Source organism: Arvicanthis niloticus, chromosome 5 (assembly GCF_011762505.2).
Source record: "Arvicanthis niloticus isolate mArvNil1 chromosome 5, mArvNil1.pat.X, whole genome shotgun sequence".
NCBI classification, from domain to species: Eukaryota; Metazoa; Chordata; class Mammalia; order Rodentia; family Muridae; genus Arvicanthis; species Arvicanthis niloticus.
Window position 1 is genome coordinate 51,292,020 of NC_047662.1, and position 15,907 is coordinate 51,307,926.

General features: G+C 43.8%; 1 protein-coding gene across 2 annotated transcripts in view; it reads right to left on the reverse strand.

Moving 5' to 3' along the window:
• Positions 1-713: 713 nt before the first annotated feature.
• The window catches only part of Pgm1 (phosphoglucomutase 1), a 58,831-nt gene continuing 43,637 nt past the window's right edge, over positions 714-15,907 (reverse strand). For both annotated transcript variants that reach the window (XM_034502670.1, XM_034502669.2), the window contains exons 8-11: positions 10,221-10,356; positions 8,018-8,201; positions 5,714-5,848; positions 714-1,348 (exon numbers count right to left, since the gene is read on the reverse strand). In XM_034502670.1, the coding sequence (XP_034358561.1) occupies positions 1,259-1,348; positions 5,714-5,848; positions 8,018-8,201; positions 10,221-10,356 (545 nt within the window). In that variant the 3' untranslated portion in view covers positions 714-1,258. The remainder of the gene's footprint in view (positions 1,349-5,713; positions 5,849-8,017; positions 8,202-10,220; positions 10,357-15,907) is intronic.

The window sequence follows — 15,907 nt, forward strand, 5'->3', positions numbered from 1 at the left end:
CTTGCATGGTGGAGGTATACAGAACTGAGACCTTTCTGGAATAGTCAACACAGCAAGTAACTATGTATTACGAGATCCTTGCAAACCATAAAATGAATTGTAAATATTAGTATTATGATTTGTTTTTTCAACATCTAGAAAGAGCCCAACAACACAACCCTGCCTGACAACTTACTGTGGAGTAGATACTGTGCTCACTCGTTTCCAGATTTGTGCACTGAATGATCCTCAGGCACCCAACGTTAGAGTTACCCTCATCTCCTACTTTGAAGATGAGGAGAATGGCATTCAAAGGTCACTTGAGGTGTCAGGTAGGATTCAAACCCAGCTACTTGGCTTCAAAGTCCATACCTCTAACTGCTGTGTTACCCTGCGGGCTCTGAGGGTTCTGCTCCTGCCCTGTTAGCAGTCCTGGGACAGCAACATGACAGGACACATATATGACTTTGCTCCACCAGATCCTCCAGATCTGAAAATTACCTTCTTTCCCAAGTCATTACACCAAGGTTTCTTTGATAACCCTGGGGGTTTCCAGAGGTTGCTGACCTGATGAGATTAAAACTTACAGTTCTTAAGTGAAAAGATTTTTCAACCTGCCCAGGAATCAAGTTTTTCTGGCTAGGACATCAAAACAAAATACAATCTCCCCTCATCAAACAAGGCAAACGGTCTGTTTTCTTTCTTTATAGTTATAAATAAGAATGACAACAGGCAACAGTGTAGCACATTCTGCTTTAATACCCCAAATATCTGTGCAGATGGGAGATGCAAAATAACACAGAGATCTGAAGACAAGCACATCTCGCTCGGAGGAAAACTGATTAGAGAGAAGGCACGAGAAACCATATTCTGTTGGATTGCATGTAAACATAAATGGGAGACATTCACAGTGAAGCAGGAACTTTGATAGCATTTTACAGGCGCACCCCATGGACAGGAGGTGGCCTTGTTGCTGACCCTCAGTCTCCAAATCTTTACAGTGTAGTGTACTGTACCTGATGCTGGGAGACAAGGGCCCACACAGCAGCAATTCAATAGGGCAAGAGAAGGAACAGACATGGGTGCGAGCCCTCAGGTCTGCTTTCCCTCTCCTCACACAGTGGCAGTGCCTCACAAATGGCTGTTTATCAAGTGGGAAGTAAAAAATCAAGACCGAGTCCTAAAAGGCCCAGGTGAACACACTGTTTCTGTCTGTGCTCTTCAGTCAGATGGCGTGGACAGGTCCTGGGGGAGGGACATGCCACATCTGGCCATCTTTCTAGGTGATGACAGTGGGTGCAGTGCGGCCTGTCCTCTCCTGGAGCTGGGACACTTTCAGAGCAATGGAGATCAGGGGCGCCAGCATGACCTGAGAAAAACACAAAGGAAAGAACCCTTTCCATCACTTTTCTAAACAGATCTGTGGTCTATGAGTCCAACCACCCATCCCAGGTACCAGCATGCCTAAAGCTCTTTTAAATAAAACAGCAAACCCAAGCCTGGTTCCAACACTCCTTACTCCAGTGAATGAACTCCATGGTCTATCCTGCAAAGCAAGCAACCACACCATTCTCAATAACCTCTCCATATGCTCCACATACACCCCGCCAAGCCTAAGAGACCCTTACGTTATGAATCTCTCGCCATGGTACTCAGTTCTCCCCAGCCCTCTGCTGTTACCTCTGAGCTGATCCTCATACTGTACTAAAAGAGACCTTTCAGGACTGGAGAGATAGCTCAGTGGTTAAGAGCACTGGTTGTTCTTCCAGAGGTCCTGAGTTTAATTCCCAGCAACCACATGGTGACTCACAACCATCTGTGATAGGATCTGATGCCCTCTTCGGTCACACAGACATACAGAAAAACAGACCACTCATATACATAAATACATACATTTTAAAAAGGAGAAAGAGACCTCTCAGACATCCCCCTTTCACAGATCCTTCAAGGCACTGGGTGGGGGAGGGATGGGATGAGCAGGGAAGGGGGTGGATTCCGCTGTTGAAATGAATCATCTTTGATATTAGACAAACAAAAACTATTCATCTAGTTAAACTACCCGTTTTCCAGAGCAGGAAACTGATACCACACCATACCAGAAGTGTGGCTAGACCAGACACGAACGGCCCGGAACAGGACCTTTGCTTGCCATTCCTGCCTTTCATCCACACCAGATCATGCTAACTGGGAAAGCCAGCTCCACCGCTGAGACTACCACGTGCCGCTGCCCTTGGGGCTTAGATATACCAGCAACAGAGTAAAGGCAGATGCTCCCTGGCTGGATGGTGGTGTCTGCAGGCACAGAGGGAACCACAAGCTTTTCTGATCCTCCATCCTGGGAAGTTAGGTTCAAAAGAAGTATACTTTTCATTCCTACTGTCTAGCATGGATCAGGCTTTTGTCTTGAAGGTAAAAGGACATGGGCATGTCCACCTTCCTCCTTTTCTCCTTCTCTATTATCTTAGGGGCCTGCACTACACGTTCCAGGGCCCTTGGTTCAAGTTTTATGGATGCCAGAATCACGTAAGGATTTGGAGATTACTGATGTTGGAACCTGGCTACTGGAAAAAGTGTGAAAGAAAAGAAGCTCTTGCTACTTCCTTATTAACAAAAGAAATTGTACGGTAAGTATCTAGTCAAATTCAGACACAGGAAGCAGAAGGTTGCCTGCAAGGACTGTCAGGAAAACAGGCTACCACCCAACGGTTAAGCTTCAGCTCTGCAAAAAATGAAAAGGTTGGGATGTGGGGATGTGAGGATGTGTTGGGAACAATGCAAGTGTGCACAACGTTACTAAACTTGCAGACTTAAAAGACACGGTAACACAGTTTGTTCAAAAAATTTTTATATAATTAAAAACTGGGAGTCAAAAATTTGAACTAAACAACTATAAGATAATCATTCTTTGTTATGTTTTGTGGGATAGGGAAGTCAGAAGGCAGCTTAGGGAGCCAGTTCTTCCACCATGTAGCTTCCGGGGTTCAAGCTCAGGTCCTAAGACTTGGTATCGAGTGCCTGTAACTGCTTTGCCACATCACCAGCTTTGAACTGTCTCGCTTGATTTTTAATTTTTTAAGATTTCTTTGTTTTATACTTGTAGGTGTTTTGCCTGCATGTATGCATGTGTACCACATAAGACTAGGATCCATGGAGGTCAGAATAAGGTATCAGATTCCCTGGAACTGGAATTATGCATGGTTGTGAGCTGCCAGGTGGGTGCTGGGAACTGAACCTGTGTCCTATGCAAGAGCAGCAAGTGCTCCTAACCTCTCCAGTCATGTATCTCTCCAGCCAGGACCTGATCATTTGTCAGAGCTGATCTAATGTGCCACTCCCAATGCCGAAGCATTTAAAAGTCACTGTCTCCCCAAACCCATAGACCAATGCAAAGTTATCATTGTACCATTGTACAAGACATACAAACATGAAACAATTCGCCCATGTACACGGGTCTTCAGTGACAGGAAAAGAATTTAAAATAAGACCTCAGTAACTGTACAACCTGTATGCTCACACCCACTCTAGCAGGACTCACCAAATTTGAGTTTTATAGATTTTATTAGGCACTACAAAAAAACCACGAAAAACAAAAACAAAGAAGCTTTGTGTAAAAGTACATATGGCATACATTATTTCATTTTTTTCATAAAAACTGGTTTGGATTTAAGGTATCAAATGAAATGTTTTAAAGTTTGGTTCTCTGCAGGACAGTGATGACAGAGGTGCTCTATCATGAGACCAAACTCCCAGATCCCAACAAGACCTATACAGTGAAGTGGCTACTGTCAAACTAACCTACACATCCAATCTCATCACATAGTTCTTTTTGTCATGGTGGCAGAGAAGACATTAGCAATACATTTTCTCAGAAAAAGTTAAGCACTTAATACAGCATTACTAACTACAGGCATCAAAGTGGTTAAGATCTCCAGAACTGCCACATCCTACGTAAATGCAAGTCTGTACCCTTTGTCTAGCAAATCCTGGTCCCACCCAGCCCCTGCTAAGGACACTTCTTGCTGTTTCTGAGTTAGACTGTTTCTTTTTAACCTCCACAAATAAATGAACTCATACAGCATCTGTCTCTGGGTCTGGCCTGTTTTACTCAGTATAGGGTTCTCCAGGCTCACCAAGGGGCTGCAAGTGGCAAGGTCCTCTTATTTTTAAGGAGGAGTAATTTTGCATGGAGTGACTTGGTTACACCCTTATCTCTTCATCTGCTGACAGCAAAAATGCTCGACCCACACATGGACCCGTTAGCACGGCTGCACAGCGACAGGCTAGGAGGTGCAGCCATCTCTTCAGCATAAAGGCTCTCGTTTCTCTGGAGAGACATCCAGACAAAGTCTGTTGACCACAAGGACATTCTTTGTAATCTGCGTGTCTGGGGTGGGGGTGGGGTCATGCGTTTTGGATATTGGCATACCGAGGTGCTTCCTATTTCCCAATACCAACACCTATCTTCGGTTGTTTTGCCAACAGCTGATCTGCTGGGATGGGTTGTAGCTTATTCTGGCCTTCATTTGCATGTCTCTTATGAAGAGACATGGCCTCCTTTCCACACACCTCCTGGCCATTTGATGCCTTCAGAAAGTGTCTGTGGAACTCTTCAGCAGATGCTATGAGCATCTTGGGGCTTTACGGAACAGCAGGAGCTGCAAATCACCGAGAGCAAGTGTGCCTTACTTCCCAGACACCGTGGAGATAAAGCACTGGCTCCGGAGCTTCTGTCAGGACGAGTGCTGTGAGGACACACCTGGGATCCTCTTGGCTCCTCCATTTTGGTGACTATCCTGAAAGTCCAGATCCCTTATCATCCCTATATCCAATCCACCAGACTGCAAGTCAGTAGGCTTTTCAATGAAGACAAATAGAACTGCCTGTCAACACTTGTCCCTGACCCCAACATGGCTGGAACCAGCAACCAGCGAATGCTTTGTCAGAGCAGATGATCCACCATGCAAAGCGATGCGTGGTCAGTGATAGCCCAGACATCATTGGCCAGAACCAATTCGAAGATCCATTCTCTTGTAACTGCTACTGAATAGAGCACAAGCCTAGTAAGACCTAGTTGATCTTCTGTGCCTTGGTGCCCTAATCAGTACAAGGAGAATAACAGTCTATATAATTTGAGAATAATGAAGAGGGGCTGGGCAGGGAAGGGCACTTGCTATGCAAACATTGTCATATGCATCAAATCTCCAGCACCACATAAAGTAAGCTGTGCATGGCTGTGCACATACTAAGAACTCCAGAGCTCTGGGGAACATAGACACAGGAGGGCCACTTGCTAAGTGACAGCCTAGCTTCAGGCTTAGTTAGGAGACTCTGTCTGGGGGGAATAAAGTAGGGAGCGATGGCAAGTCACTGCATGTCCTTCCTTCCTCTGGCTTCCAAGAACACAGGAGCATGCATTACATACATACACAATACACCACACACACACACACACACACACACACACACACACAAACACAGGGTGGGGGAGGGAAGGCAAAAAGGAGAGTATTAACTGAGTGTGCCTATGCAATGGGCTTAGGAAACAGCAAATGTTCAGAAAAGCTAAGTATTACTGTGGTAGTTATCAGGCATTTTGGCTGTAACATACAAAGAGCAAGTACAGCTGGTGACCTGATGGGCTGTTGACACTTGGCCGTGAGGTCATGGGTTCGGGGGACCACGATCACTCCCTCAACCCAAAACAACAAACCAGGGTACAGGCCTTAGCCATTACCTGGGGGTCCTGGTTGATCTTGGCAACGTCCTTCTCGTAGCTATCAATATATAGCCGGATGGTAGCCCCTGCACTCCCGGTGCCACTCAGTCTGAAGATGATACGAGAACCATCTGCAAAAATAAGCCGCAAGCCCTGGAAAAAGATAAGCAGAGGGTTTTCCCACTGAATCCTGAAAGGGGACTGAAGCCTGGCAGACCCTGGGCTGTCCATTTGGAGTCTTAATCTTATCCATCAGAGGATTAGATCCTTGACAGATGGCAGCCATCGAGCCCTGTGAGACTCGCTTCTATCAGACCCTTGCTGCATCCAGACGAAGAGGCTTAAGTAATGTAGGAGCAGCATTTCCAGGGTCATCTGGGAGATCCGTTCGTGGTGAGGCTGGACGCCAGGAGGCTCTTTCCCCTGCCTATTTCCCTGTGATTCACGGACTGGTCATTTCAGTTTGAAGCTTAATAAATAAGTAAAGCGGCTAGATGCACAGATCTGACTCATGGCTCTTGAGGGAGCTACCTGCAGATGAGAGGAAGAGCTTGTTATAAAGCACTGGTAGGGCATCCCATAAAGAGGCCACGTGCCCGACAGTAGGAGCAGGTGCTCATACTACCCCAGCATGATCCAGGGGTCAATCATCTGAGGATGAGGTTCATGTGGGTGCAGGGCTTTTTTCTCCTTCCCTTCCATCCAGTACCTTTATGCCTTACTTAAGAAGACGTTGAAGACTCGTGGTATGTTTTTTTCAGTGTAAGGAAGAAAGACTACAACAGACATTTTCCTAAGGGCCCTTCACTCTTTATGAGTCTATCTGGGCTTTGTGTGATGCCACAGATTGACCAGAGGAAAAAGTCCTCATCTCCTGGGGTTTGTCACCACTTCACAATTCCAGTGTGCCATTCTTTAGATTTACTGTGAGGACCACAGACAGGATACATAGAGCGTGTTCTCCAGGTAGTCAATGCAGAGGGTACACTCACCCCCACTCAGCACGCTTTACTTTTTAAAAGTATTCAGGGTGGCCTTTACTCCCAAATTTCAGCTTGAAGCTTCTAGTATCTTCCTGTTTCCTCTGGGCCCTTCTCTCTCCTACCCCATCTTTCTGATACATGCTCTACTCTTCAGCATGGCACAGAACACAGCCCTAGCTTCCCAGTGTGCCTCTGACCTCATGGGCGAGGTGCCTATACAGTTGGGGTATCTGTGTTCTGAACGTCTGCTCTGACTCTCCAGGCTTCACTACAGCTTCTACACAGGCCCACTCTCCCCTGGGCTACCCTCTCCTCTACATGCCTCCTCCCTTCTGATTACGAGACCAAAGTTATAATCAATCAAACCGATCCAGAGTTTTCATACGTGGTGGAGACATGCAGATATGCCACTTGCTAGAACTGGGCATGGAAGTTGAGGAGACTATGGTGTCCATCCACTTCCCACTCTCTGCAGAGGGGCTTCTAGTCACTCCTACTGAGGGGCTTCCAGTGACTCCCCAAACCCATCCCCTCCAAAACATCTCAGATGCCTTCTAAAAAAAAAAGCAGACCAAAGCTCTGCATCTCTCAGAAAACAAGCAGAGAGGTTAAGGTGCAATGACACCTTTATCCCCTTCATTGTTTCTGCTTCTGAATCCCCAGACATTCCTTGACAACAGGCTACAGATCTGAAAGTGAGTGGACCCTGGGTGCTGAATGACCATGGGGAGAGGGGAGATAAGTGACTGCCCTGCCACCTTAGGTACCCTTCATGAGAAACCCCAGCCATCTGTCACCATCCAGGATGGTCCAGATTCTCAGCTATGCTGTCCTACTATGCATTGCCTTGTCAGATGGCCACACATAACAACAGTGGGGATTTCTAACCAAGAGGCCTGCCTTAGAAAGGCATAGCCTTATTCTGGGTCTGGAACACGTGAAAGGAGAGCATGTAATGTCATTCATGATGTCATACTGCTGCGACACCTGAAGAGAGCAGAACTGATCTCTAGGGCCACAGTAACGTTCTTCTATGGTTTTAAGACTTTCCCATACATTCCACCATGGCATCTTGAGTATAATTACAAAACTCCCTCTGGCATATAGGCTCAGAGTTCTAGCATGGAGAATCAGGGGGCTGCAAAGAACTATGGGAAAAAAATTCTCCCTATGAGTATGCATGAGAGTCACATGTAATTTGGCAGAAATCCAACTGAGAACAACTGCCCCAGGAAAACACACCTGCCAAGGAAGCACAACCAAGGGGCTATTTCCTCCTTTTCTCTTGAGGTGGAGATGGCACTCTGGGGTATCTCAGAAACTCACAATCTGCTCCTACCTGATTTTTCGAAATGCTTCCATCTACTGGGTCACTATATTCAAAGTTATCAGCTTTCTCCACGGTGTAGACTTTATCGTTTGCTGAAAACTGCTTCCCCACAAAGGAGCGGTCCAGCATCAGGGCCTCCAGGTCCTTCATCATTTTGCTTGCACCCTCAGCTTCCACCTCCTCGTAGTCATACCTGAAAGAAGTTATGAAGTTGAGAGCCTGGGATGACCTTACAGCATCCGAGGCAAGCAGCACTGTCTCCATTCTTGGCTCTCCCCCAAAGCCATCTACCTTCAGAAGGCTTGGCTGTGAGCTTGTCAGTCAGCAGAGATGGAGTGGGCTGGGGGTGAAAGGAGAGCTTAGAAGAAAAGGGAAGGGCCTTCTGAATAGCCAGAGGACTCCTGGCTTGCATTTTCTACAGAAAGAGGCTCTAAGAAAGAGACATCACCTTCTGCCACTTGAGGAGAGAATATGAAAAGCTCTCTTGCCTCCAAAAAATTGCTGTCAGCCAGCAAATAACTTAGACCCTTCTTGTCCAAACTTCTATCACTCTTACAAGGTGAGGGTGGGGCCTGCCTGAGGCTCTGGACCTGTGTAATTCTATGAGACTGTGGCTACACAGAGTTCCAGTCTCCACAGGGATCTCCTTGAGCTAGGCCAGAATGTCAGAGACCAGATAAGCAGCCAAAAGCTAACTAGCTGTGCTTCAAACACCAGGCTCCTTCAGTGGGGCGTGTATTCTGCTTTAAATTTAGCCTGGCAGAGGATGCCTTAAGTGGATGATAAAGGGTCAAGAAAAGAAAACAGCTGTACCACAAATCAAATTCTGTGACTATTACTTTCTGTCAAGATTTGTTCTCAACCTCCTTTTTTTGTGAAGTTAAAGACACTTGCATGTCTTTAACTCCAGCTCCAGGAGTCTTGGAAGCTGAGACAAAATAGCCCCCTCCCTACTGAAGCTGGCGCGTTCCCTCTGTTACAATGATAAAGAACAAGAAATTACAACCAGGCTTCTGCTCTATTTTCTTATTTTCTTAACATGGCAGTACATGTCCTCTTGAAACAGTTAGAGGCTCAAGATGGCAGAACCCATTTGTTTGCAATAGTGAAACAAATACAAGATGTGCACTGTAACACCTCTGAGACATGAGGGATATTGCCGAATTACAGCCAACTCATGCTGGCTCCAGGAGTCTTGGAAGCTGAGACAAAATAGCCCCCTCCCTACTGAAGCTGGCGCGTTCCCTCTGTTACAATGATAAAGAACAAGAAATTACAACCAGGCTTCTGCTCTATGCCTGTGACCTTTGGGTGTTTGGGAAAGAAGATTTTTAAATCCCAGAACACAGAGGGTTTGGAATGGAAAGAATCCTGGCCTTATAACCAGACAGAGCAGGTTAAGACTCCAGCAAAGAATGGTCAGTTGTCCTAACTCTTGGGATCTAGGTTGTATTATCAACTAATGGTCTTGAGGCTTATGACAGACAACAGTGTGGCAGTGTCTAATGTTGTTCAGTGAATGGAGAGTTCAGTGGAGTCAGAGTCAATCACAAAGGCAGGTTCTGAAGGCTGGATTTGTAATCCTTGATTGGCAGTTGTAGTTGATAAGTAGTAAAACCAGAAAAATAGGGAGTAAATATTTGTTGGATCAATGACTAAGAAGATGACCAACAGCCATGGGTCCTATTCAATGAGTCAGAAAAGCCGATTTGAACTGAGTATTGTTTCCAGAGTTTAAGGAGAAACATTTCCAGGCCTTTAGAGCTCTAGAGTTTATAAAACATCTCCAGACTCTGATGTCACTTCATCTTCTCAGTAACCAAACTGATATTCTTCTGTCTACGGATGAGAAAACTGAACTCAAAGGTTAAGTGACTCCTTAACTCAGAAAAGAACAAATGCATATTCAAATCTATTTCTATGAATCCAAATGCAGTGTTATCATCCTGCCAACCTGATGTATACCTTTAAAAATGCTTATAAAGCATATATTCTTCTAATTAGGCTAGCTAAGATTTAAAAATCCTTGTTCTTTATGGCTGGCTTAAAAAGCAGACTTCACCTTGACCCTGATCAAATCATGTTCAAAGTTACCAGCTTAAGGTGAGTGAACCTGAGTGTTCCTATCTTTACAGACAGCACAAACACTGCCTGCCTGAGAATTCTCTCTGCTCATTTTCTCACCATCCATTTAACCCAATCCAGGTCTTACCGGGTAAAGAAGTTCCGACCAAACTTCTGCCAGTGGTCTTTGAGGATGTCCTCCACGCTCTGTTTGCGGGTGGCCAGAATAGAGAGCCAGGCCAGGACAGCCCACAGACCATCTTTCTCTCGGATGTGATCTGAACCTGCAAGGGAATGAGAAATGTGGCTTTTCAAGAGTCCTTGAGAGCAAGCCCAGCAGTACACAGACAAATGAAGCAGTCAAGGACTCTCCTGAAGACTCCAGGACACAGAAGGGCTCATAAATGCAACAAAGTAACACAATAGTTACAAACAATGGAAGTAACTTAGGAATCAAATTGGCAGACATCAAAAGGCATCTGTGGGATAACCTGGTAGAGCTTGGTGTGTCAACCACCAAGTATTAGTGTAGGAGGAAAAAGTCCCATATCAATAAATAATAATAAAGTGGCTATTGTAAATTCTTGGTAAATTAAAACAATCTGTAGCACCATGGAATAAAACAAAGTACCCAGAGACACAGATACAAGAGAGACTCAAGTTAATAAAGTCTCACTTTGAGCCTATGGGAAAATGGTGTATTGCTCTTAATGATATTATCATAACTGGTTCATTACTATAAAGGAACTTTAGGGTTTATTCCTTAAAAAGAAAACAGTTAAAACTTAGAAATTTAAAACCCTACTAGGCATGATGGTGTCCACATGTAATTGTAGCACAGGGAGGTGGAGGCAGGAAGATCATAAGTTCAAATCCAACCTGAGCTATAGAAGACTTTGTCTAACAAAAAAAAAAAAAAAAAAAAAAGGGACACGGGACTGAAAGCCTTTACATACTAGAAAATATGTAAATCTCTGTTTACTATTGAGAGTAATAAATACAGGTAAAGCTACTATTCAGAAAGAAACAACTGACATATTTATCTACCTTAAAAATACCTATTTCTTCATAGCACTATATTATAAATAAAATTAAAGGTCATTGATACAACTTAAAGAATCTACATATTTACAATTGTAAAACAAATTATTGGAGGGAAGGGGGAAGGACTGTGGGAGGGGTGACAGGGAGGGCAGTGAACAGGATATAAAGTGAATAAGTAAAAAGTTAATAATAATAAAAAATAAATAAAATAAATAGATTATTTATAATACTCAGTATAAAAAAGAATATTATTAATAAAAGAAAAACAAGATCTAAATTTTAAAAATACACCAAAGATAAATGGAAAATTCATACAAAAATTAATCAACTAATGTAATGAAAGGCCGACATTATTTTTAAAAAGATAAGTTAAACCACAATGAGCAACTGGTACTTGCGTGACAACAAGCCACAGATTTAAAAATTAGAGCCTTAAATTTAGGGGAAGCATAGTGGAAATGAGATTCTAACACAATGCTTGTGGGGTGTGCACTAACACCACTCTTCTGAAAAGCAATCTAGAAGAAAGTACAAACTCTTAAGGGAAGTCAGCCTGTTCTAAGACAGCTTTCTCTAAACCAGTAAGGACCCATTTAGTGATGTGACACATCCTATTTGCTTGTTAAGTTCCCAGCACTCAGAGTCAGAGGCATGCTCATATCTGAGTCCAAGGCCATCATGGTCTACAGAGTTGAGTTCCAGGACATCCAGGGCTAGACGAGAAACACTGTTCAAAACAAACAAACAAACAAACAAAACAACAACAACAAAACCCCACCAACAACAAAATCTCCACCAAAATTAAGAAATTATCTTGTGTGTGTGTGTGTGTGTGTATAAACCATTTTTAGAAGTCTGCTATGAGCCAAAATTTTAACTTTTATCATTTTAACTTTTTATATCAAAATAAAGTATACAGTACAGTGAGCTAATTTTCTTTCTTGAGGACTGTACACAATCTTTAAAGTCATGTTTCCCATACTGCCATGCTGAATTCTTTATATGCCTTCCTGCTCTGCTTGCCTTTGTACCTGGTCTTTTCTTGGTGCTTTAGGGTATCTGGAATGATGCTGGCCACTCTGTGGGCATGTTCAGGGACATCTTTCCTTTCTGTCTTCATCCTTTTAGACCCAGCTCAAATATCCTCTCCTCTTTGAGACTAGCTCTCAAAGCAATCCTCTGAGCAATTATGAGTTCTGTTTTTTTTTTTTTTCTTCTCCATGGCAACCCAAGCAAGAGCTCAGAGCTGATAACCATACTCCTTGAGCCCTACTCTTCTGTTTTCCCCACTAACAATGTGCTTCTCAGAGACTTTCTATCTTTGTAACTAGTTCTGATGACCAGCATAACATGTGTCATTTAGTGGAACTATGAATTTGTGCATGAGTGAGCAAGTAAATTAATTCATCTAATCCCAAACTTGCTCTTTTTTTATTAAAAAAAAAAAGACAACAACAACTTGTTTTGTTTCCAAGATTCTTCTCTTTGATGGATGCTACTTTTAGAAATTTCTTTGTTAGGGTTTCTATTGCTGTGACAACCATCATGGAGTGGAGGAGGAAAGTGTTTCCTGTGGCTGTCATCCAGCATGAAGGAAAGAGTTCAAGGCAGAAACTGGAGCATAAACCTTAAAGGAATGTTGCTAACTGCATTTCTCTCAGTTGGCTTTGTACACAGCCAGGACCACCGCCCAGGGACAGCATCACCCACAGTGGGCTTGGTCTCCCACATCAATCATTAATCAAGAAAATGCCCTACAAGCTTGCCTAAAGGACGATCTAACGGAGACATTTTCTCAGTTAATATTCCTTCTTCCAAGATATGCCTAAGTTTATGTCAAGTTGACAAAAACCAACCAGGATAAGAAGCAAAGGGATGTCTCAAAACCCAGATGCCACAGGAGACACAGGCAGTACATTTTAAGGCTTTATATTTTGGAAATATTTACACAATTTCATTATCTACAGACTTTTACTTTTATCACTATCTTAAGGAATAAAAAGCTCCCTGCCTGTCACAGCATTTACAAATGAGATATTCTGGAACAATTCACCCTGAGGATTCTGGCAGCGTCCCCAATACACTGGAGATTCACGATCGTTTGGAATTATTTATCTATGCTCCACTTTGTTTTCTTAAAGATTTATTATTATTTTTAGGAGCACGCTTGTGAACCTTTGCAGGAGTTTATGTGCACCATGTGTATGCAGGAGCCTGTGGAGGCCAGAAAGGGCATTAAAAACCCTAGAACTGGCCTTAAAGGAGGTGTGAGCCACCTCACATGGGCAGTGGGAACTGAACCCAGGGCCTCTGAGAGATCAAATGCTCAGCATCTCTCCAGCCCGTGTTTTACAGACAGGGTCTCCCTGTGTGTCCCTGAGGAGAGTCTGTAGCTCTCCTGCCTCTATTCTCAGAGAACTGAAAACAATAAAAATAAGAGAGATTGCCTGAAAGAAAACATAAACAATTTTTATCTAAATAATTTTAATTGAGTGAATATATTCATCTGATAACATTGCCTCTATCTTAGAATATAAAGTGCTTAGATTACCTGTAGTAATAAAAGTAGCATAAGTCTCAGAGAACTGAAAATAATAAAAATAGGTGAAAATAATAAAAATAGGACCTGTCTCTATCCTCAAGGACTCTGACAACTGCAGGTATGTGCCACCATGCCTGCACTTCCTTTTTGATTAAAATAAATTAATACATTTAAAACTTCACATTAGTTTTTTTTTTTTTTTCCTTTTTGGGTGTGGGTGCTACATTGAAAGCATTAAGATATTTCCACTTCTAAAAAAGAAAGTTTTTTTTCTTTCATGAGAAATGAAAATGAAACCTTAAAAAAAATCATACCAACTTTGACTAATTTATTTGGAAATACTAGACTCAGACAGACACTATCATAAATGAAGCCCCTGCCCTGAGTGACATCAGCACACATTCTAGTCTGCTTGTAGGGTCTTCAGTCTCGGTAAGTGTTCCGTGAATCTTGGATGGAAGAAAACTCCCGGTAATCTGGTTACTCCTCAGGAAGACCAGATCAATTCTATTTCCTTTAGTACTCTGATGAATAGTAATGGTTCCCAAGGAAAGAAAGGTGTGGTGCCTATGCGGCTAACCTGCTGTCATAGCTGTGGTTCCATAGAAAGAGACAGAAAAATCTCAACTTTTGGGTTGCTGCTCCTAGGAGCCATCTGGGTTTAAATAGGTTACTTCACTCTTTTCAAAGCCTCCATTTGGTCATTTGCAAAACTGGAGGGAAGCCTGCCCTCTCAAACAGCACTGAGACATCCAGTGGAGACATACAAACTATTGGATGTTTTACAATACAAATGCAAAATGCTATTAGAAGTAAAGAGAAAAAAATTTTAAGGAAAGCAATGTTTTCCTTTCACCATATTAAGCTTTCAAAACTTAATGTCCTTTCATTATACACATGGGAAGAAAACGAATAAATATAATCCAGGACACTTTCTCCTCTAGAAGAGGAAGCACCCTTCACCCCTGAGCTTTTTTTAAGGTGCAAGAAGCTAAGCTTTCTTAAATGTAAGGCAGAGAGTCAGTCCACTGTCACCCTAGCCAGCAGGAGGGTAGTGCTGGGTTTTGCTCTCAGCGTCTTCACTCTAGCTCTGGTGCAGGGCCTAACTAACCCCCTGGGAATTCTGCCCTTTCAGCATCTTGTACCACCTGTCACTGTCCTCCAGCTTAGTCAGCGCCTCGTGGTAAGGACAAGCTGGGCTCAGTCAGGGCACGATCTGGGTCATAGGCAAGAAAAATGTCAACCCCAGCTGAGGGAGCCAAAAGTTAACGGTTTAGGGATTCAGTTACATTTACTAGCATGGGCATCTCAAGAGCCATGCTGGCATCTGCCTCTGCCAGATGACAGCCTGAGACAGGGGTGGGACAGCTGGAAAACGGCACCATGGACTTCTCTGAAAGTATCAGTGTCCCTGCCTCCCTCTCCCCCTCCCTCCCTCCTGAACACACAACACTCTCTGTTTGGAAATTTCCATGCATCCCCAGTAGCCTGGCTAACATCACCTCACCCTCACTGAGGACTGAGGATGGCACCCTTGACCCCTCTGTGCTGTGGCTACCATTCCCCATGATTATACCCTATTCTTGACTATGTGATGTGCCCACCATTGGCTCATGAAAGCTCTCTAGAAGGGCTTTCCCCAGAATGGCCACTTCCTAGCTGTCTGGATATAGTCCCATCCTGTTTCCCTCTCTGTGTTCAACTCGTATCAGCTGGAAAGGACTGACTCCACAGAAAGCCTTCTCCAGCCCACTCCAACCCTCAAGGGGTTGTCCCTCAGGAGCACCCAGCTCTTTTCTTAGCATTTTTTCTGCACAGCCTCATGACTGCCCTGGAACTAGGTTTGCTTCCCACAGAGTTTGGTGGGAGGTAGTGAGTGCCTGGACAATAGGAACTGTCTTAACATGAACTCCACTTTATAGTCAACAAAAAGAATCAATGCCGGTATGTTATAAGTGCCAAGGTAGGTCTCCCATCCTTGCAGATGAGCACCAAGGCACAGGTGAGGAGGTAGACATGCAGGTAAGAGTATACTGGGTTAAATATAACTAGGGTCCAAGCCTAGTCCCATTGGGATAGTTTACCTGTAACAACTCCAGACATAGGATGCTGCCATCGTCCCTGGATGCTCTGTGTGTATCACAAATGTACTCAAAACTATGCAAGTAGAATGGGAAGACAGAGTATCGAACTTTCTACAGCAGGAATCTGGCACTCTGAGTAGAAAGCTCTGAGCACCTGGTCCAACA